The 23,034-nt window shown below is 41.3% G+C and overlaps 2 protein-coding genes across 7 annotated transcripts in view; one reads left to right on the forward strand and one right to left on the reverse strand.

The window, feature by feature from the left end:
* The window catches only part of disp1 (dispatched homolog 1 (Drosophila)), a 107,627-nt gene extending 104,524 nt beyond the window's left edge, over nucleotides 1-3,103 (forward strand). For both annotated transcript variants that reach the window (XM_034228586.1, XM_034228587.1), the window contains 2 exons: nucleotides 489-752; nucleotides 848-3,103. In XM_034228586.1, the coding sequence (XP_034084477.1) occupies nucleotides 489-752; nucleotides 848-2,581 (1,998 nt within the window). In that variant the 3' untranslated portion in view covers nucleotides 2,582-3,103. The remainder of the gene's footprint in view (nucleotides 1-488; nucleotides 753-847) is intronic.
* A 6,573-nt stretch (nucleotides 3,104-9,676) lies between these two features.
* On the reverse strand, nucleotides 9,677-19,092 carry LOC117554374 (toll-like receptor 5). Of its 5 annotated transcripts, none has more exons than XM_034228792.1 (5): nucleotides 19,031-19,092; nucleotides 14,602-14,665; nucleotides 11,844-14,282; nucleotides 11,192-11,280; nucleotides 9,677-10,479 (listed from the first exon to the last, which is right to left on the reverse strand). In XM_034228792.1, exons 3-5 carry the CDS (start codon nucleotides 14,008-14,010, stop codon nucleotides 10,228-10,230), a joined length of 2,508 nt encoding a protein of 835 aa, XP_034084683.1. In that variant the 5' UTR covers nucleotides 14,011-14,282; nucleotides 14,602-14,665; nucleotides 19,031-19,092; the 3' UTR covers nucleotides 9,677-10,227. The 5 variants fall into 5 exon arrangements, with proteins under 5 accessions (XP_034084683.1, XP_034084681.1, XP_034084684.1 ...); XM_034228790.1 differs by having other exon boundaries at nucleotides 11,844-14,124; nucleotides 19,031-19,077; XM_034228793.1 differs by lacking the exon at nucleotides 19,031-19,092 and adding an exon at nucleotides 15,440-15,461.
* Between the last annotated feature and the right edge of the window lie 3,942 nt (nucleotides 19,093-23,034).

The raw sequence follows: 23,034 nt of genomic DNA on the forward strand, positions 1-23,034 counted from the left end.
TGGAAAAGAGGGATCAAAATAAGGTTTTGCTATTATCAGATACTGATAGGGTAGTTTTCAGGTCTTTAACTTGAGTAAAAGTACTATTACCACACTACAAATACTAGTAAAAGAATCCTGAATTGGAAATGATACTTGAGTACAAAGAAATGAAAAATAATCAACAAAACAAGTAAAGCTGTTAAACAAAACGGTACCCAATGAAGTATTATCTATTACAAAACAAATAAAAAATCTGCCTAAAAATCAAAGTTATTCAAAAATAAATTAGAAGATTACTTGAATGTTCATAAATGGCAATTATCTCTCAACAGCTTAGTTGATGAATCAACTAAGCTGTTATCAGAGTGTTGGCTTGTTAAGTGTATCATTTCTAACTTTTAATTTAAAGGTGACCTAATGGGAACACAAAATGTACTTTGTTTAGACGTAAAGATATGTAAGTGTCACATGATATAGTGATCTTAACCTCCCTCTCATGTTACCAGTGGATGGAGAACCAGGACTGTGAGGAGGCCCCCGTCTACCCCTGCTGCAGTCAGTCCACCTTCCCCTACAAACAGGAAGTGTTCGAGCTGTGCATCAAGAGAGCCATCATGGAGCTGGACCGGAGCACTAACTACCACCTGGACAGCAAGACCCCCGGCCCACGATTCGACATCAACGACACCATCAGAGCCATAGTGTTGGAGTTCAAGAGCACCTACCTCTTCACCCTGGCCTACGAGAAGATGTTCCAGTTCTACAGAGAAGTACTAACTTTCATTTATTTGGTGTCTCTTTACGATACGTTTGGTTCTGCATCTGTTTGATTCTCTTGATATTAATGATGGTGGTTCTGTTGTAGGTGGATGCCTGGATCCTTGAGGAGCTCCGCTACGCCCCAGAAGGCCTGAGCCACGGCTGGTTCATCAGCAACCTGGAGTTCTACGACCTCCAGGACAGTCTGTCTGACGGCACTCTGGTTGCCATGGCGCTGTCAGTGGCTGTGGCTTTCAGCGTGATGCTGCTCACCACCTGGAACGTCATCATCAGTCTGTACGCCATCCTGTCCATCGCTGGGACCATATTTGTCACCGTGGGCTCCCTGGTGCTGTTGGGCTGGGAGCTGAACGTCCTGGAGTCAGTCACCATCTCTGTGGCGGTGGGGCTGTCCGTAGACTTCGCGGTCCACTACGGTGTAGCCTATCGCCTCGCCCCCGAGCCCGACCGCGAGGGAAAGGTGATTTTCTCCCTTAGCCGCATGGGCTCCGCTATCGCCATGGCGGCCCTCACCACCTTTGTGGCCGGGGCCATGATGATGCCCTCCACCGTGCTGGCCTACACCCAGCTGGGCACCTTCATGATGCTGATCATGTGCATCAGCTGGGCCTTCGCCACTTTCTTCTTTCAGTGCATGTGTCGCTGCCTGGGGCCCCAGGGGACCTGCGGCCAGATACCCCTGCCTAAAAAGATGCAGTGCCAGGTGTTTTCTGAGGTCACATCTTCGGTGCCCGCCCCTCAAGGGAAAGGGAAGTACCAGCTGGACAGCAGGAACGGGGAGGCGGAGCATTACGAGCTGGAGCCCCTGGCCTCCAGTCAGAAGAGTGAAGACAAACCCCGAGAGGAGCAGGAAGTGGGCGCTCAGCTCTACAACGGGGTCCCGGCCCACCCCCACACCGGGCCCTTCCCACACATCCAGTACACGAGCAAGGCAGAGCCGGGCAGAACGGGCCCTGAGAACGGCCTCGCTGCGGCCCTGAGGCCACCGTCCAGGTGCCAGTTCTCTCAGAACACCTGCACATGTGGGGACCCTTCCCCTCCTCACCACCTGTCCCAGCAATGGACCCCCCACTCCTGTGCTCAGCCCCCCCTGGAGCCCCCTCCCACCCCTCAGCTCTTCCCCCTCTCAGGAAACACCCCCAGCAAACAGAACGCATCCCATTTAGACCCAGTGTACACGCACATGGACTGCCACATGCACTATGTCCACTGCCCCCCGGCCCATTTCCACCACTGTGCCCAGGGACGGGTAGTGGCCCCCAGGCAGGGACCCGCCCACACCTGTAATCTCAGGAAGTACTGCGTCCACGCTGCGGGCCAGCAGAAGGCCACAGCTCTGACCCAGGAGCCAAGCTCAGAGCCCGGGGGGCCAGGGGACCATAAACATGAAACAAGTTCCTCAAGCCCTGACAGTAGCCTAAATATCAGCCCCCCCGCCGTGACTCAGTGCCCATCCCCCTCCCCGGACTCACCTCTCAGTCAGGAGAAACAGATGGGAAGGGACAGTGACCATTGTTGTGGAGACAATCACACGTCCACCACTGACACGACCACACCGGTGGACGCTTGTTGTAAAGTCCCTGGCAACCAGGAGCAGCTCAGAAGTATTCCCGTCACACGGGAGGAGAGCGGGAAGAAGTGCAAGCGCAGCTCTAAACGACAGCGGGCGTCCTCCGCCTCGCCAAAGAAACTCTACTGTTTTAACAGGACGTTGAAAGTGAAGTGCAATTCAGCTTCAGAGTTTAACGTGCCAAAAACTGACACCAGCGTGCCTCCTATCGCAATAAACACCAATCCCTCCTCGGAAAGCTTGTGTTGATGATACATTGTATTAATAAAACTCATTTCAGAACAAATGTTCAAAAAAAGGACCAACGCTAAAATGTATGTGCAATCAAACAAGGTTTCTGATGCTGACCAAGTGCCTCAATGTGTTTCATAAAACAGCACCCGCTAAATATAATCTGTTGACATGTTTCTTTTTCTACTTTCACATGCAATATGTTTTCCACTCAAACACACACTATTTGTTAAAGCTATATCATAATGGGACCTGATCTTTTCACCCCTCCATAAAATGTTCCTAACTTCAGTGTTAAATGTACTCCTGCAGCAGCCACATGAAATGGTATAGTATATATTGTGCTATTGTGTGTGTAATTACTATTAAATGTTGTCAGAGATGATAACATCAACAATGACAGAAATGTGCCACGTTTTACAAGCTGATACCCCTCGACACTTTTTGTATCTGTGGGAGCTGGTTTTAAAATTCAGCGTGCCTGTTTTCTTTCAACTTGGCCTCAGATAAAAGATGATTAAAATGTCTTTTTTTTTATCACTTCTGGCTTTTATTGTCTGCTCTTTTAATCCTGTGTACAGTACACACATACACACGCCATAAAATAAGATGAGGCTCTGTTGAGAGATATCTTCAATCGTAAAACACCTGTTTCATTGCTGCTAAACTCCCTCAGAGTGATCTCTTCCATCTGGCCGGAGGTTATTGACTGGATTTAAACGGGGGGGGGCTTTCTGCTCTTCATGTTCTTGTATACTTGCTTTACAGTCTGTGATACAGCTCAGATTTTCTTAAAGCAACAAGTCCATCTGAAGCATATTTACTGAGGAACTGTTCAGAATGGACATATTATCCTCACTTTCAGGTTATATCAGTATGTAGTGTCTCTACTGGGACGTGTCTCCATGCTTCAATGTTCAAAAAGCTCTTTATTTCTCATACTGCCTGTGCTGCAGCACCTCTTTTCACCCTCTGTCTGAAACCAGAGCCCAGTCTACTCTGATTGGTTAGCTGGCTTAGAGATGTCCCGCCCCTTAGCCTATGACAAATAATCTGTTGGAGTGCTAGCCAATAGAAGCGCAAGTGTAGTGTTGTCACTATGTTACAGAAGTAAACAAATAAGTCCATTGGAGGTGTTTCAGGCAGGGGGGGGGGGTGTTTGGGAGAGAAACTCCCTCTGGAGGGAACACAAGGATGTTAGCCTCTGCAGACCATTAACATGCACTAAAACTTGTATCACACTACAGGGAAGGGACAACCCTAAAAAGCACAATAGGGCCTCTTTAAGTACAGTATTTGAGTAAATGTACTTCACCACCTCAACGGTTGTCTCTAGGTCACATGTTCACCACTCAGTTTATAAGCTACTGATGTTATGCTTCTCAAATCACCCTCAGCTTTCCGTGTTGCCATTCTCGCTGCATTTAAATCACCCATGTCTCTGCTCCTCTGCAATAAACTGCCAAGTTAGCGCTAATGTTTGACTTACAATGTTTGTTTATATGAAGAAACACACACTTGGTAAGAAAAGAGATGATCCCCTTTTTGGCTCGACGATAGTCTTGTTCTCTCTTTGGAACAAAATCCAGTAAACTCCAGAGAGCCAGCTTCATTTCTCTGGATGTGGAATTTCACAGCCATGTTGTTCTCACTATCGTTCAGTGCTGCCTGCTTTGACATCTCAAATGTAGTGTTTTATTATTTCAGATCTTTTTTTCACATAGTGTTAGCGGAGGGGCGCTCCTGTGGAAATGTGATGAACTCATCACAAGGCATTAGTTTCAACTTCTTCCAACCACAACTGGCTGGAAGGAGCCGCTGGAAGGAGCCGCTGGAAAAGAGCCGCTGGAGCCTGAAAACATTTCACCCCCGGCAGGCTGATGGTGTCAGAGGAAAAGTACCGCTATGCTGCTGCTGGTTCTTTCCTCTCATCACTGCGACACCCCTTAACCCTAGAACCAACTCCCACAAACAAACAAGCCCCATAAAACACATTACGTAAGGCAGCACCCACACTGGGCTCGCTTGATGTGTTGAAGGAAAGATCTTATTTAGGCTCATAGAGATCAGTTTGTCCCCCATGGCTGCCTTTCTTCTCCTCCTCTCAATCTCAGTGAAGATGAGTCCACTTCCCGCAGAGGACCCCCCCCCCCCCCCCCGGCGGCCTGCGTGAGCATCCCTGTAATTATATTTGCTTAAACAGGTCAAATATTATCTGTGGCTGTGGGGCAGGGTTTATTGCATTTCCCTGCGAGGGAGAATCTCAGAAGCATGTGTGTCTGTTCTAAGAATATCCTGCAGGCCTGAAATAACTGAAGAGGCCGGAGAGCTTGTTTACAAGGTAAACATTTGCTTCAAATTAGATTTCAGTCGAGCCGCCGGACTGGTCCAGTCAGGGAGGAGGATTGCCTTCTCTCAGTCGATCAAAAAGGCAGAAAGATACAGCACACATTGTGAAGTTACTTCTAAACAAATCGAATGGATTGTTAGGAAAATAAAATACTTCATCCTTTTTCTTATCATTTTCTTTGATTCTTTTATAATCAAATGAATAAAGATTACATTAATTTCACGCTGCGATTTATCACCTTTTTTATTTGGCTTGGCACGAATTAAATCTTTTATTTATTGCATATTTCCTTTCTTTCTTTGCTAATAATGACATGGTGTGTCCATACATGTCTTTTAGATAAATAGGTTGTGTAACATTAGTCTTGAAATAAATGTGATTTACCTGAACACCAGATTTGAGGAGTAACAGATCGGTATAGGATACCATCAAAAGGTAACTGTAGTCCCTTACAGTTGCAGAACAAAAGATGTAATCTGATTACTGGTACATTTCTTTTGAATGTGGTTTATAAACAGGCGTACATATATAATGGTATATAACTATGCACATTACAACACCTCCCGAAGCCTTCTTGTTTATTGTTGTTCTTTAGACTACTGCTATAATGCTGCACATTAACATCCTGGTTATTTGGTGTGCACTTAACGTGGTTCAGAAACCTACACAGGGTCGTTAACAGATGTTTACCATGTACAGATATGTCCATGTCCAATTGCCATTCCAATCTTTGATCTCTTTTTTAACTGCACCGCTCTTCCTTTTTTGTCTCTGATTTACTGTACATATTTACAGGGTAATACATCCTATTCTCTTTACACTTACCTTTAGGTAATATACTGCTTGCAAAACACAAAAAGCTCATTCCTTGTATGTGTAACCCTACTTGGCAATAAACCTGAATCATTTAAAATTGCATTGTAAATATTTAATACACATTTGTAATATTTTAAAACATAAAAATGTTGGTTTTCAACAATATTCAAATAAATGAGAATCCATTTGACATCATATTTTTTAGGGAAAGCCCATTGTAGTAGTGACAATACAAATTAAAATTGCATTATTGGACCTTAAGTGAGAAATCAACATCCTATTGTCATTTGTATTTAGTCCTAAATCCAAAATGCTTCTATATTCTGGTCCTTCATACTGTACAGCAAGTACATTCAAATAATACCCACTAACTTTTTCGGGTTTCTGACGACAACATTAAGTTCCAAAACTGTCTTTTTTGTAGAAACAGAGAAACATTGAAACAACTGCAGAATACCAGTGAGTGAGCCAGATGTTAATGTGGCTCTGAGTTCACATTATGGACTGTCCACAGCTTATAAAGACGGGAGGATGCAGGCCAACAGGACGGAAGCTCTCCTCTGCCCAGTGGCTTCCTGTTTTCTGACACACAACTCAATGAGAGAGAGGGAACCTGCTGACCCCGGGTCACTCTCCTCTCACACTCCGACACACACGGGAACCTGGGGAGATGCTGCTGTTTGAAGTGAGGGCTGTAATGAAATTGTTTTAATGAAAGGAGTTGAAAGTGACACACCCAGTATAAAATCTGTTTTCACTGACTTACTAATTAATGCACTGATCACTTAAGACCAGGGGTGTCCAAGCTACGGCCCGGGGGCCAAATGCGGCCTGTGGTCTAAAAGTATAAAGGAAATGGCCCACACATGAAACTTGTGCTTGTCTTATATTGTTCTTCTTAAATATATGTGAACATATATTACACAGTAGCATTCATGTGTTAATAAGCCCAATGTCAAATACATTTGATCATAAAGTTGAAAACATTTTCTAACAAATCTTAGGTAATTAGAAAAAAGCCCAATGACTTATTTCCATTACAAGCTTGAAATATACTCTTCATATTTCCCCTTATTATAAGCAATCTGAGCAAGCTTCTGTTTTGAGGGATGAGCTGCCAAGAAAATAAATGAAACCCTATGGAAAGCTGGGATGCTGTTTGTTTTGTTAAAGCATATTCAAGTATCAAGCATCATTTACCTACATTTGATTGATTTTGTTAACCTATAACTTAACCTATAAGGCAATATACCTCACCTTTAGCTAGTGGAGCAGACCTTAGTATGTTTTCTGTATTTGGCCCTGAGTGAAAAAGGTTTGGACACCGCTGCTCAAGACTGACATGTAGAGGTAGAGCCCTTTATAATGTATGTGTATACAGTCTATGGTAGAGCCAGGAAAGACAGCTAACACTCTCCATCTAGTGGTGAAAATAGTACAAATTATGTATACTAATATTAATAATAATAATACAAATAATAAACTCAGGCTCAAGGGCATTTTGGCTCCTACAAATACCATAATAAATACATTATTTTATTTGATGTAAACACTCAGAAAGCTAGTGATACCAATCCACAAGGAGGAACCGGCTGGAAAATGAAGCTTCTTCAGTTTATTAAAAAAATGACTTTACATACAAAGTGATATCATGTTAACAAGATAAGATAAGATGGACCTTCAATAATCCGTCGGGGGGAATTCACGTGTAAAGGCAGCGACAGAATAAGAAGAAACACATATTTCACACACGGAATATACATAGGAAAAAATGAAAATAAGAAATACAATTACAAAATGAAATAAAATGTCATTAAACGTGTTTTTACAGTATTAATAGAAATAACAAATCACGGGAGTTATTATTCTGTACACACTCCCTGAATACACCTATGTTCAGGTCTGCCTTCAGCTGCAGTTCTCACCACCTGCAGAGATTGAAACACACTTTCTCTCTTTGATTCATGTGAAGTGAAAAGAAAAGCTGCCTAACAAATGGTTAAAAGACAAAGTTATGACCTCTGCCAAAACAGGCTTATCTCACAGTTTTAACGTTGCAAATGATACATACGAATATAATAACACATTAACATTATTTATGTTACTGTAGTCATTGGGTCATGGAATACTGTGAAAGCGGGCAATTACAAAAAAATGTAGATGAATAGAAAAAGGATTTTAAAATAGATTTCATGCCATGTTACATATTTGCTAAATACATGAAAATTAAAAGACAACACAGGGTTCTGGATTTGGTTCTGTGAAACTGAAATACAAAGGGCCTTTTAAGGAGGCCTTTCATTTGTCTAAATACCCATTTCCTTTTATTTCTTGAAAATCAGAAAAGACCATTTAACCCTCTGGAGTCCAGGTGCGCATAATTTTACGTAATTAATCATATATTTTCGATTATAAGGAGTAGAAATATATCCGCGGAATCGCTGGAAGAGTAGCTTTCCAGCGGTATCTCCTGTGAGACTGTAACCAGGGCGCAGCAGCCAATATGGCCGCTCAAAGCAGCTTGACTTTACACTGTGTGGGATTGGTGGATTTGTGTGTCCGTCAAGGAAATCTCGGCCGGCAGCCATCAAGGTCTGAAATGACTAATGGACATCGATAAATCACTAAGGACTTACCCACCAAGTAAACAAAACATAAACCACGTGTCTCCCATCAGTTTACGTCTGTGAGGGGAGAGAGAGAGACAGAGAAAATGGCTAAAAAAAACTTTACAGTTGCCGACTTCGCTAGAGATTTATTTCGCTAGCAGCAGTGAAGATAGAGCCTCAGAACCTGAAGTATTCCACTCTTCTGAAGAAGAAGAATACAAAGACAACAACAAGGATCCATTTGGGCATGGGTAAGTGTAAATATTACAGTAATAGTGTATTGGCAATGTGTGGGGAATACCGCGAAAATGAACAATAGGTTTATTGATATATATTTTTTATCGATAGTCATGAACTTTTTATTGAACAAAATAGACTCTCCATTAGCAAACGTTTACTCTGTGTTAACGTTATTTTGGTGTGTAAAAGTGAGATTACATGTGTAGATTAAATTCATCATTTATTCGTCCCACAACGGAGACATTTACAGTGACATGTTTTTGCCATCGATTATTTGTATCATACCGTCCTGTACAGATGAGACTTTGTAATCAGATGTAGCCTATGTATATGTGTGTCTGTGATTTTATACTGAATGTAAAGTAACTGGAAATGTGTGTGTGTGTGTGTGTGTGTGTGTGTGTGTGTGTGTGTGTGTGAGAGAGAGATCGAGAGAGACTCCTTCTCCAACCTCCCAAACTTTCTTTTTATGTGTGCATTGTTATTTGTGCTTGAGCAACATTTGACTTGAACTTTATTTCAATGAAATTAGTTGTAATTATTGTCCTACATTTTAATTTGTTTTACAGAGATCTTTCACAGCTGCCTGGGCCTAGTGGCCCACAGGTGGTGTTTATCCAGCAGCCAGAACATCCATCTGTGCCGGCCCCCAGGTCAAGATCTACCGTGGCTCAAGGGCCTTCACCAGAGCCATCACCACCAAGGACCAGCATCACTACAGCTGCCTCCACCTCCATCTGCGGCTGCCACCAGGTCAAGATACACCTCAGCACAAAGGCTCCACCACAGCCATCACCTTCAACCCAGCCAGCAAGGAGGTCTCATGGAGGTCTCGTATAGCACTTGTACACCCCACCTACACAGCAGCCCATGCACCATCACACCCACCGACACAGCAGCCAGACCCACTGTCTTGGAAGACAGACAAAGACCTTGACACTGTCTTGACATTTATAATGAATAGTTGGTTGAAAGTTCTGATGTTCAATATTGTATATAGTTAGATTTTCCAGTTTCTTATATTTATATAAATAGTTGGTTGAAAAAAACATATTTATAATAAATTGTTGGTTGAAAAAAAAGGTTGAATGCTCAATTTGTATTTGTACACATCACATGAACCTTGGTATGTAATATGAAGTCATTATTCAGTCCTGATGTATCTCAGTCCCTGATGTATCTCATTTTAGACATGAATAACACATTTATATACAGTGTAATTCAAATATTTCACTGCTTTTGTGATCCTAAGACTTTGGTAACCAAATCTAAAACACCAAAACAATTCGATCACATGAGTAAATTTGTGTTTTCACAAAAGTTTTGAAGATTGTCCGAAAATCAGATGTCACATTTTAAGCTTTTGAGCTACTTATCTCATCAAACAGTGCTCTAAGGTGAGTAATTTGCATATATAGCAATACTAGAGATTGTCCTGAACATTTTGATATGTAACACATGGGTGCCATGTTAGAAGAAATACATTTAAAAGGTGATTTAAGAAAACATCTAAAAATAGAGAAAATACCCTTAGACTCCAGAGGGTTAAAGTGCAAAGAAGCCTGCGTGCTTGCTTTCTGGGGACACTTCAGCAGGGGGGATGTTGGTACCATCAGGTTTTCTTGGTTAAAGTACGATCTTTTTAACAATCAGAGTTGACATGGGATTGGTCCGATGTTCTCCAGCTGGATACCCTCCTCCTCCTGCGGTTGGGCGTCAGGCTGTGCAGGCTCAGGTTGGTCCTCTGCAAACTTCTTCACCTTTGTGTCTTTGAGAATCTTTGAGACGAGCCGCTCATAAAACCACTCCAGGTCCTGAGGGTCCTCCGGCCAGGTCAGGTACTCCCTCCTCTGGACGAAAGCTCTGACTGCGTGGTACTTCATCAGCTGGTAGTGAGCCATCTTGGGTTTTATTAGAAGATACAAGTCATTAGTGAAGGTCAGGAGTTAAGCAATGATGAATGGAATATGTATGGAGCCTGACATCTACGGGTGGGAGGGAGCTACAGAAATGCCAGTTATACGCTTGTCTTTGGGGCTTAAGATGGGATAATAGCAGATGGCGAGTTTTGTACATAAAACTAGGTTTGGTTACTAGCTATTATCTATATTTTTCCAATGATCACATGACTACTTGTAGTCGTCACTTGTGTTGTTGAGCCGGACTCTGCAGGTTCCTTCAGCTCTATGGAGCTTTATAGCATCTATCACCTCATTGTTCCTTTTTGACTGTCCATAATTCATATTTTTGGTTCATTCTCACCAGGATTGTTAATGGTTTCACGGTGCACCAAAGCTGGAAAGAAAAGTGAGCAACTAGCTAATAAACACAATGTAGTATTTAGCATATTAGCACCAGATATTCCCCTCAGGATTTGGGGGCAAGAACCAGAACTCAAAGATCAGAGAAAATATAATATTTTGAATTGTTCATGTGGCAAGAAGACAGACCCCAGATAATATGGTTCATTATTTCTTTAATGTGTCAATACGCAAATGCTTGCTAATGGCCCTTGCCCCCAATTTCCCAAAAATCTGATATTGCTAGACATATGTAAATAAAATCTTTCAGAAATGTGGTGTAAAGAAAGTAAGTCAGCAGCCTTATACACACCTTGCCTACCACCACCATAACCAGGACGTTTGTCAGCTCCTCCAGCATCCGGCCCTGAGCCAAAGTAAACGCCTCCAAGCACCAACCATCTGAAAAGAGGAACGAAACAGTTAACCTCTTTAATTTCTTTTGGTTATTCATTTTATCTTTTGTGCTATTTCACTTTCTTGCTAAAGGTTAGCTAACATATAGAATACCACTCCATATATTTTAGCCAAAATATGAAACAACCAGGAGATTGTTAGCTTAGCTTAGCTTAAAAAGCTGAAAGTTCTGGAGTTTTGTGCCATGTCACTACTTTCTTGGCTGGGAGGTGGGACTTCCTGAAGGTTCTGCTGGTTGCCTGCTAATGTCATAGAGATGACAACACTCATAAGCCACTGTTTCGAAGAAATAGTCCAGCCATTTTACAATTCAGATTTGTAAATCACTGCAGCTAGGTGAAAAGTTAAACCACTGGTGGTTAGTTAAAACAATATCTTCAGGGGGTGTTAAATGACATTCACATGCACATTAATGGCATCTCCTTCTCACGAAAGGGAATTAATTTAAATCTCCAAAGGTCGAACTATTCCTGGAAAGTATTTCAAGGACAATTTTTAAGGAGACTACAGCCGACTGTTACTACAGATCAGAGTTAGAAATACTGTACCTTTAAGGAACTCTTTGGAGACCACGCACACAGTCTTCCTGCTGCTCCAGATTGCGTCCCTGATGTTGGTCAGGTGATCCTCACCAGGCAGGAAGTCTCTGGCCTCGAAACAACAGCGGAAGAGGTTCTCCTCGGAAAACTGGTTATCCAGCTTTTTCAGCAAAGCTGCTTCCACCCACCCATAGTCATTTTCACTAAAGCTGAGGAAGGCATCGTACTGCACTTCGTCCACAGGAAGGTTCGGTTTTGGGCCCTCGAGAACCCTACCGACGATGGTTTTGTAGATGATGAATATGTGCCCTCGGAGACGGGCGTAAATAAACCCGCTGAGGATGACAGTGATGACGAGGACAGCGTTGAAGATGAACAGTGCCAACTGAAGATCTTGGATGGCCTTTGCATCGTCTTCCCCACACGGTTCGATGACCCTGGAGAAATTCTCCAGAGGGAGATTTTGGAGAGCGGCTGGGAACTCACATCTGTACTCCTCAGTCGGGCTTGCGAAGGTTACATTCGTCACGTTCAGCCACTTCAGGAAGCTCTCTAGATTGCAATCGCAGTAGAACCGATTTGCAGCCAGACTGAGGAAGCTGAGAGACAGAAAAGTCACAGGGTCCGGGGAGGCTAAAAAGTTGTCCGAAAGGTCCAGTCTTTTCAGGGTGGTCGGAAAGAGATCCTGCTGCAGATAAGTTAAGGCATTAGATGATACGTCCATCTCATAGATTGAGCTTAAACTGCTAAAAATCCCTTTTGGGAAAGTCGCAATGGAGTTATAGCTTATATTTAAACCGAGCAGATTGTCTAAATGATCAAACAGGTCGAGGCACTCCCCCCGCGCCCAAATGACATTCAAGGAACTGTCATGAAGATCCAGCACTTCCAAACTAATATGAGGTACTTTCAGACTCATTGTGCACCACTTGATGATGTTGCCACCATAGAAGAAATGTTGGAGACGATTGAAAGAAGTTAAAATGATATAAACATCCTCTAAACTTGTTAATCTGTTGTTTGTTATATCCAAATGGATACTGTTCTTGCCAAATTTGCTGATTCCATACAGAGATTTAAGCTTATTGTCACCCAAAAGAAGATAATCTAAGTTTGGTAATGCGGCAGGAGAGCCAAGGCCTCTGAGGGAATTTCCTGTCAGATATAACGCTCGTAACTTTGGAAGACCACTGAAGGCTTTGGGTGCCAATGCACCAATGTGGTTGTAAGACAAATCCAACACCCGGAGGTCATTGAGATTGGTAAATGTGTAAGAATATACTTCTCCTATGAGGTTGTATGACAGGTTGAGCATCCTTAAATGTCCTTGAAGACCATTGAAGGCATTTTGGTCAATCTGATTGATTCTGTTCAGGGAAATGTCAATAATTATTGCATTCCTTAGGGGACTCAAAACTGCCTTCTGCAAAGCAAATATACGGCTTTTAGACAGATCTAGAATGTTGACTGAGCTGTTCATGAGGCCTTCAAATGTGCTTTCATCTGGATCAGGAATGTTGGAAAACGAGAAGTCTCTGCCAAGGTGTCCAGAGAATATAAGATGAGTAATTGGAGTACCCTCTATTGCTTTGAAAAAGTGTGTTGATGTTTCCGTGTTGAACCCACTACTGGATAAGTCAAGGACTTCAAAGGCCATCCCTGTGAAAGGGTTTCCGCATTTCTTCCAGTCAAAATCTTCACTATAACCCCTATAAAATTTATTTGAGTTCAAATTCAGGAGTTTGAAGTATTTCCCCCGGAAACCAACTAGATCATCTTCACATAATGTTTCAATCGGATTCAATTTGAGGTTAAGCTGTGTGAACTTTGTAAGTTTTGAAAAGAACAGTCCTGGTCTGAGTCTCACTATTTCATTAAGGGAGAGATCAAGAGTTTCTAAGGACAAAAGGGGCTCCAGGTAGCGTTCTGCTAGTATGGACTCAGGCAAATTGCAATAGTCCAGAAAGAGGTGTTGTAAATTAAACAATCCTGCAAATGCCCTTGGCTCCATCTGAAGGCCAATATTGGAGCCTAGGACCAGTGTTGTCAATTTTCTCTGCCTAAGGAAAGCGTTGTTCCTTAAGACGAGCGGCACTTTCTGCATCCCAAGATCTAATTGTTGAAGATCGTCATAGTTTCTGAGCGAGCTGCTGTTGATCTCACTGATGAAGTTCATCTGCAGGTAGAGGTGGGTGATGTTGGGAGGCAGAGTCGGAACCCAGTAGTGGTTTCTCGAGGGGCAATCCGCCACAAGGCCGTAAAAAGTGCATGATGGGTAGCATGTGGGTACCTGCAGCCAACATTTGTGTAAATAAAAAATCACTGGACTTTTAAGATGAAGGAATAATTTGACAATTCAGGAAATATGCCTGTTTTATTTTTTCTGGCTGAGAGTTAGATAAGGTGAAAGTGGAGCCAGCAGTCGGTTAGCTTAGCTTAGCATCAAGACTGCAAACAGAGAAAGGCAATGATTAAGCTTTTGATAAATCCTTACAAACAGTTTGATTAGTCAACTCTAAAAGTGCCGTTGGCCAGTTTGTGTTACGTTTCATACAGAGCCATGGTAGCTGTTTCCATTCTCGGCAAGAGAGTAATTTGGCTTGAATTTAAGCATATTTTCAAAAGATATAAAACATTTAATTTATTTATTGTCCAGCATCAGATTAGCTTTAGATTGTTTTTTTTACTGAATTTCACGTTACTGTCAACTGTTCAGTTTGGTAAAACAGTGAAAGTAATCAATTTGAGCTAAAAGCCACACACATACCTGAAGGTAAAAACCAATGAAAACCAACTGAAGAGCTGACGTCCACATCCTGCCTGACTTCGCCCTAACATGAAGAGAAAGTCAAACATTAGTGACGCTTCAAGAATGTGATTTAAGGACAGGTAGGTATGTGCAGGGGTGCCGCCAGGGATTTTGGGCCCCATGGAAAGATATCACATTGGGCCCCACCACCAGGCCCAGGCCACGCCAACCAAGCTCAATGCTGTAACCACACCTCCAGAACCCAACCGACTCATTTATGCTTTAAATAACTCTACCTGTACAGGCCTGCATCTATCTTGTAGTCCAATACTAACTGCACAATATTTACTGACACTGAGCGGTGAACATATAACACTGTGCAGACTGCAACATTCTGCTGCAGTATAATTCACTATTTGATATAAGACTAACATTCCTGACAATAGATCTCAATAGTCATCTTTTATGGTGTAAATACATTTTTAATAAAAATTTTGAATGGAACATTCAAAAATCAAAATAAATATAACTTAAATATACATGACCTCTTAAATTAAAATAAAGTGAACATTAACACCAATATTATCATTTATAAAATGCTATAACAAAAAAAATAACAAGCAGCAGATTTTTTTATTAAATATACATACCAACTACAAAATAAGCGGGTATTAAAGTGTAAACGGACAACAAAACGGAAATGGAAATTAAAAGGCCTGATGGGGGTGCTAAATCAGAGCCTATTACCTGTTCTCAGTCTTTTTCTCATCATGCATCTTCTGTGTAGTGATCCAATATCGTTACCATAGCCTTGCCCTTTAACAGTTATTACGAGCCCTGGCTCAGCCTTACTCACCAAGAGCCCAGCGCCTAGCCTTCTTACAGGCAAAGTCACTGATCAAGTCCTTGAAGTCCAGCTTTTTTAGTCAACTGGCTTTCAATGGACAGCATGGCAATACTGCAAAGCCTTATGGGGGGACAGGGCTGCGGAGCCTAAAGATGGATCTGTTGGTCCTGGCACCAGGGGAGGGACAACTGATTTAGTATGAATAGCTGCTGAAAATGTACCTGCATTTATTAAATGTCAGCTAAAAGAGGAGTGAAATAAAAAACCTCTGCATTTTCTGTGAAGATATTAACAGTACTTAAAGGTGGGGTAGGTCATTTTGAAATTTTTGAATTTGAAAATACACAACAGGAAGAAATCTGCTACTTCCTTACAGAGCCCCTCCTCCAACACACACGAACTCGCACATGACCAATGAGGGCACGAGATAAGTTTGTGCACAGATGGAAGGCTGACAGGCAGGTAGGCCATCCAGTTACTTTAGCCGGGCCGGCTCAGATGATTGGTCGTGCTTTTTACAGTGCTACGGCTTCCACAGATGACATTTTTTATGGATTTTTTGTCAAAGCCCTTAAGATATTCATTGCTATCGGGATGTTAAGAGCATTCCATGGAATATAACAAAACGTGTATCTCGAGCCGGTTTCTCAAACTTACCTACCCCACCTTTAATGTCAGCAAAACATTACAATTATTATTTACAATGGACTACGCTTAGCTAACAGATTAATTTCCACCACTCATGGACCACACCCATCTTTTCTTTTGAAAAACTGGGTGACATACTGTCGCCGTTTAGTCCCTCTCTCTTGTCTTTCTCTCCTTTCTTTTCTCTTTTGAAAGCCTGACTTTGTGAGTCGTTGAGACATGGTTCACATGTAAGTGTACTAGCATCCCTCCTCACATGCTCTCACTCTCTGCTATAAAGGGCCGGTGCCGCACAGCGTTTGGAGGCAGGACCAAACCATTACATGTAAATAGAGGGGGGTGTTCGATGCTTTGGATAATTAACTTTTGGAAGAAAACAAGTTAAATGAATCGTAAGTTTAGTGAGTACATCATCAATATGACGTTATATTAATGTGAATTATTGATGATTGATGAAAGGTTACTTAAACATTTTTTCTTAATGTTCTAAAAATGTTTGGGGCCCCTGTCAGTCACGGGCCCTTAGAATCGTCCTAACTTTTCACCCCCTTACGGCGCCCCTGGGTATGTGAGAAGAAGAAAAAGGGGAAACTGTCAGATGTTTCCTTCGGCAGGTTTATTGTTCACTTTTGCAGCTTCAGTACACAACCACTGATTTAATCAGGGGTGCACATCAAGCCCCCAGGAAGTGCACCGGACTCTGAGGAAAATATTCGTTGTGGACAAACGGTGGTACTACACTTTCGTATCAGTCGCTGGGCCCAGAAAGACTTTTTCCCATTGACTAACATGTGGGGTGCTAGTGGAGCCTCACAGAGGCGAAACCGTGCCGCACCACACTAATTGCGCCGCATAAGCGCATAGGTGGGCCGCATTTTCGGCTCAGTTGAGGCACCCTCCGCAAGATGAGGCCCCCTCCGCAAGATGAGGCCCCCTCCGCAAGGTGAGGCCCCACGCAGTCTGCATGATCGGCATGTAGGGAGAGACGACCCTGGGAGTAACGGATTACATATAATAGGATTAGGTAGTTAGGATACAAAAAACAGTATTCACTTAGTTACAGAAGAATTTATGATCAGATTACTGTTAGATAAAAAAAAAAATGGGGATTGGAGATATCTCTTCTCTGTAAACTGTATAGTTCTGTTTAAGTGTGAATCTATACGCCTACTGCCTGAATCTATACGCCTACTGCCTGAATCTATACGCCTACTGCCTGAATCTATACGCCTACTGCCTGAATCTATACGCCTACTGCCTGAATCTGCTTTATGGTTTTCACTTTCTTTGTTTAATTTGTTCTGTTTTTAATTCAGTATAACCTATATCATATTTATTAATAGTGTGTGTGAGCTTCACTGTGTGCATTAAACTAAAACTGGGCATTTTGTGTTTAATTTTTGGTGTATATAGGCTATACTGCTACTAAATATGTTGGTTTCTTCTTTCCTATGGTCACATTGTTGTTGTCTTACATTATACACATATTTATTTTCTCTTGTAATTTATTTGCCTGCATATTGAGGTAATCCAAAATTAACGGAAAGTAATCAGGTTACATTATTTGTATTTGTTGAAACTAAGATTAATTTACTGATTACTTTTTCTTTCTTTTTTACAGGTAACGAGTAAATATAACGGATTCCATTTGAGTAACCCTCCAAACCAAACCCTACCTTTTTGTCATTTTCAATCCACAAGTATTTCAGGAAATGGACATTTCCTTAATTTTCTAAAATATACATTAGAAGCGTACTTCAGTTTACACATCACAAGTCTTCTGTGCTCTTGGGGAGCTTTCTAAAGGCTGACAAAAATGCTCTATATAAATGCTCTCAGGTGGTTGCAGTGCACTATGGGAAATGAAGTTGTAATTGGAATGGTCTCTACAAAAGGAGCTGCCAAAATTGGACATATCTCAGCCTCTGATGAATGAAGTTTCACCATTCTTGTTTTTAACTTTATGGAATTGCAAACATTGTTGCTATAGGATATTAATAATCACAACTGATGAGGTTATTCTACCAACTTGTGTTCTAAAAAAGTGTTCTCAAAGCTGGTAAAGGTGCAGCTAGTTTGAATGACTTTGTATACTGCAGGGTAGCTTGTGAATTTACTCCAGGTGGAACTAAAGTCTGATTTAACACTTGATTATGTTTCACATTCAACCAGATCTCTAACTAATGGTATTAAATACATGAGGTGGAGTAAAAGTACACGATTTACCACTGAATTGTAGTGGAGTAGAAGTAGGCTATAGCAAAAAATGGAAATACTAAAGTCAAGTACAAGTAGGCTACCTCAAAATTGTACTTAAGTACTTTATTTGAGTAGATTAGTTACTTTACACCTCTGTATACTGCACATGCACTTTTATATGTAATATTTCATATCATTGGTATGCATTTCCCAGTTTTTTGTTACATAAAATAGCATAAAACAAACGTAGGCCTACAACGTTTACAAAGTTAAACCAGAAATGTTAGCAACTACAAATGAAGTGACTTCCTGACTAACTGTGACTTAATATATTTAAATTAAAAAAAGATTCGTGAAATTATATGGCAGATGAGATTACAGCTGTTCCTGTTGTGTGTATAAATAGTGTTGAAATAAACTGTACTGTGTACATATCAGGGCGGTACTGCGCATGCGCTCCTCATTTAGCTTTATGACTTTAATCAGATTCATCCTGCGTATCACCATGACAGCATAATCCTTTAATATCTTCACCTATTATGTACATACTTTTAAAAATAAGTGTTACACGTCACATTGAATGAGATCCTGGCACGGGACACACACACGGTTTATTGCACAACAATGCACTATTTTCAGCGGTGGATATAGATTAGTTAAAATGTCATCGACTCTAAAGAACGTGTTTAAGGAGCGGTCATACATGGTCTTTATAGTTTGTATTTTGCAGTGATAATGAAAGGAGAATCTTACCTGTGTTTGACCCGGACCAGAGTGGGAGAGCTGTTCCCTATGTCTCTGCTTGCCCCTCCCCCTGCTGCCTGCCCCCCCACACAGCTAACAGTGATAACATGGGCAGGTCTTCACACCCGACGGGATATGGTGCAAGTTCCCAAATATCTCCTTCCTCTTTCAAATACATTATTTGTCTTCGTTGTTTTGCTCCAGTTGCAACCAGTGGTTTAAAGTCACTAAGTAGATACTCAAATACTGTGCTTAGGCACAATTTTGAAGTGCTTCGCACTTCTACACTCCACTGCAATTCAGAGGGTAATGGTGTACTTTTACTCCACCACTACATTCATTTAATTACTTTAGTTACTTTACAGATCTGGATGAATGATGGTAAATATAATCAAGTGTTAAATCAGACTTTAGTTCCACCTGGAGTAAATTCACAAGCTACCCTGCAGTATACAAAGTCATTCAAACTAGCTGCACCTTTACCAGCTTTGAGAACACTTAAATCAGGGGTGCCCACACTTTTTTGGCTGGTGAGCAACTTTTGAAATGACCAGCTCACCGAGGTCTACCAACCAAAAATAAAATCCCAAATTGCAAGGGTTGCTGAATAACACGTTTTATTTATACATGGGATAACTACAATAGGGCTGCAACAAACGACTCATTTGATAATCGATTAATCTATCGATTAATGAAACGACTAATCGACTATTCGGACTATTACTGTATGCCTTGCACAATTTCTCAAACGCTCTCATTTAGCCATCAACTTTTAGATTTAGCTTGAGGTTGTTTTAGGCATGTGGAAACAATGAAGACAATAAAGATGAATACTTGATTAAAAAATACATATATTATTAAATTAACTAAACAAATTGTGAACAAAATTAACATTGCTTTTTATTAATTAAATCAATAATATTTCACATCAAAAGAAACAACAATGTTTTAACAAATCGTATTAAATAATCTGATGACAGAACTGTGAACAGAATAGCTGAAACTTTAACAAAATAAAGAGTAACTCAGTTTCCTCTAATCATTAACCCATGTTTGTATAATTGTGTTAACTCCGTGTGTTGCTGCTAGCATACATAACACCTGACGTGGAGACGTTACTCGTGGATGGGGCTACAGAGCTACTAGAAAGACAGTCGAACCCGGTGCATTCCTCCGTCTGAATGTGGAGCACTTTTGATAAATGTTTAGACAAATTGCTCGTGTTACCGCCCTTACATGCTAAACACTATTGGCAACGAGCATTGTCCGCCTCAAGGTAACTGATGAAGTAACATTTAACCACACCTTGGAGCGCTTCTCTCCGCCATCCCCGCCGTGTGTTGCTGCTTGTAGCAGCTGCGTGTGTGTAAACTGCCCCGCCCCCTCGCACACAGACGGGAGAGAGATCTCGTCTGGATTGGAAAGATCAAAAATACACCGACCATAGACGCATTTGTTTGTCTTTTTGCATGTTAGAAAAGAGTTGGCGACACTAAGACTGCGAGATAATGTTTGTGTAGCAATAATACATGACCTTTCTCTTTCTCAACTCGCTACTCGGAGGGAAGTCGCTGTCATATGCCTTGTGAACACTCAGGTAATGCCTCTCCACGTTACCTTTGATTGATTGATTGATTGAAAAGTTTATTAACAGCTTGTATATTGGGTACAGTACAGTACAGCTCAAAACATACAATTGTTAAGGGGATGCAGACCAGAGAAAGACTTTCGTCTTGTTTACATCAGGGTCCCCCATTTCCAATTCATCATATCATTTAAGACATATAAGACATATTTGACATACAGATGGCTTATTTACAATTTACATACAGGTGGTTTTTTTACATACAGATTGCTTATTTACAATTTTCATTTTAGATTTCGTTCTAATACATCCTAACCGGACATTTAAGACATACCAAGTCTACAGATATACAGTTAGTAACAGAGTCTAAAATGTGAGTATATACATAGATGGGGGGGGGGGGGAAGCTGTCCATTGAACGACAGGTTGAGATTTGTACCATTACCGGGGCCAGTTTTGCAATGCTCTCCCCCGAAGATGCTCTTTAAGAGAGGTTTTGAAGGTAAGTATAGTTTTACTTTCCTTTACAGTTGTGGGAAGAGCGTTCCACCTTGATGTGGCATAATTGCGAAACGTGTATTCCCCCTTTTTTGTGCCAAATCTGGGTTTCACATGATTTGTGGAGCTCCCTCTGGTGTTATGATCATGGTATTCCTTGACCTTTGGGAAGAATGTTGACATGTACATGGGTACCATAGAGGTGTAGTGGATCTTGTAGACCAGGCCCATTGCAAGTAGCTGTACTCTGTCGTCTACTCTAAGCCATCCTAGGTTGTCAAAGTGGGCAGAGGTGAGGTGGGTTCTAGATGAAAGGTCAAGCAGTAGTCTGACCAGTTTATTTTTGCGATGTTTGAAGTTTTATTTTTAGCGCCTTGGAGGTGCTATGGTACCATGACGTGCAAGCATAGTCATAGTACCCTTGAATGAGTGCTCCTGCCAGAGTTTTCAGGGTGTTTTTGTTTACCAGAGAGGAGATCCGGTATAGGAATCTAGTTCTTTGATTGACTTTTTTTATTACATTGGATGCCATTTTGTCACAGGAGAGGTTTGCCTCAAGAATAGATCCTAGGTATGTAATTTCCTTCTTACTTGTGACAATAATGTCGCCCACTGCAACTGAGAAGTCGTCGGATTTGCTGAAATTATGTTTCGAACCGAAGAGAATGGACTCTGTTTTACCCAGGTGTAAAAAAATAAGGCAAATAATCTTTCAATGTGACATCACAACAAAATATTCTTCCTCCCATTCTGGGTGGAAGTGGTATGTCTTTAGCTTCTTGCACAACTCATTTTGTTGTTTGTCTCTTGTTTGTCTGTTTAACTTAATTTGAGTTTTCCCGGCACTTGACTGATTTTGTATCGCTTTGCATTCTGGGTTAACAGATTGGAAAGCGATAGGTCGCTTTTTCTGTCAATCAAGTAAACTCCTGAATTAAGTGGCAGGGAGGAGGGATCAAAACCTGTTTTGTCTATTTTAACGGAGCTGGATTTTTTTTTTATGAATGACTCGCGATCTACCAGCATTGCCGGTCGACGTACTGGGCACCTCTGACTTAAAGGTTCAAAAGTAAAAGATTGGTCCTTTAAGTATATTTTGATGCTAATACTTTTGTACTTTTAATTGATACATTTTGAATACAGGACTTTTACTTGTAACAGAGTCTTCCTACACTCTGGTACTTCTACTGAAGTACAAGATCTGAGTACTTCTCCCATCTGGTTGCAGCAGCCTGTCCCCATGTTTTTTTAGAGCTGTATCTTCCAATGTAATACCTTCTAACTTCTAATGCTTCCAGTGGTGGAGGAGGTATTCCAATCATTTACGTTAGTAAGCTTATCTATAACCAGGGGTATAGTACACTTTAAAAATTGGAGTACGCATCCCAGGTTTTTTGCGTGATCAAATCCACTGAAAATTCAAAATTCTAGTACTAAAATCCAATATAAAGAGGTGTGTCTGCTGCGAACTGACTTTTATTAATTTCTGAGAGTGATGTGAAGTTATTAGGTCACATGACAGGGAAGCTATTGAAAAAGAAACCTGGATTAAACATTTTTGGGGGAAATTGTGTATTTCTCTCAATAGCTTTTCTGTCATGCGACCTTAAATCTTTAAATCCCTCTCAGAAATGAATACTAGTCTGTACACAGCAGACACACCTCTTTATATTGGATTTTTTTTAACATCCTTTGTTTAATATTAGTATTGAAAATGCAGTGTTTTTCTTCAAGCACCCCGGCTCATAGTGCAGTGCCAGTATTTGTCCAGCAGGTGTCAGAGCAGCTCCATGCTTCCGGCAGCACGTGTTTAAAGGTCACATGTCATGGCCATTTCCACTGACCATAATTCCATTGTTGAGGTCTACTAGAATAGATTTATACTGTGCAATTTTCCAAACTCACATTGTTTCGCATACAGCATCTCTGT

This window comes from Gymnodraco acuticeps, unplaced genomic scaffold (assembly GCF_902827175.1).
Source record: "Gymnodraco acuticeps unplaced genomic scaffold, fGymAcu1.1, whole genome shotgun sequence".
Classification (NCBI taxonomy): domain Eukaryota; kingdom Metazoa; phylum Chordata; class Actinopteri; order Perciformes; family Bathydraconidae; genus Gymnodraco; species Gymnodraco acuticeps.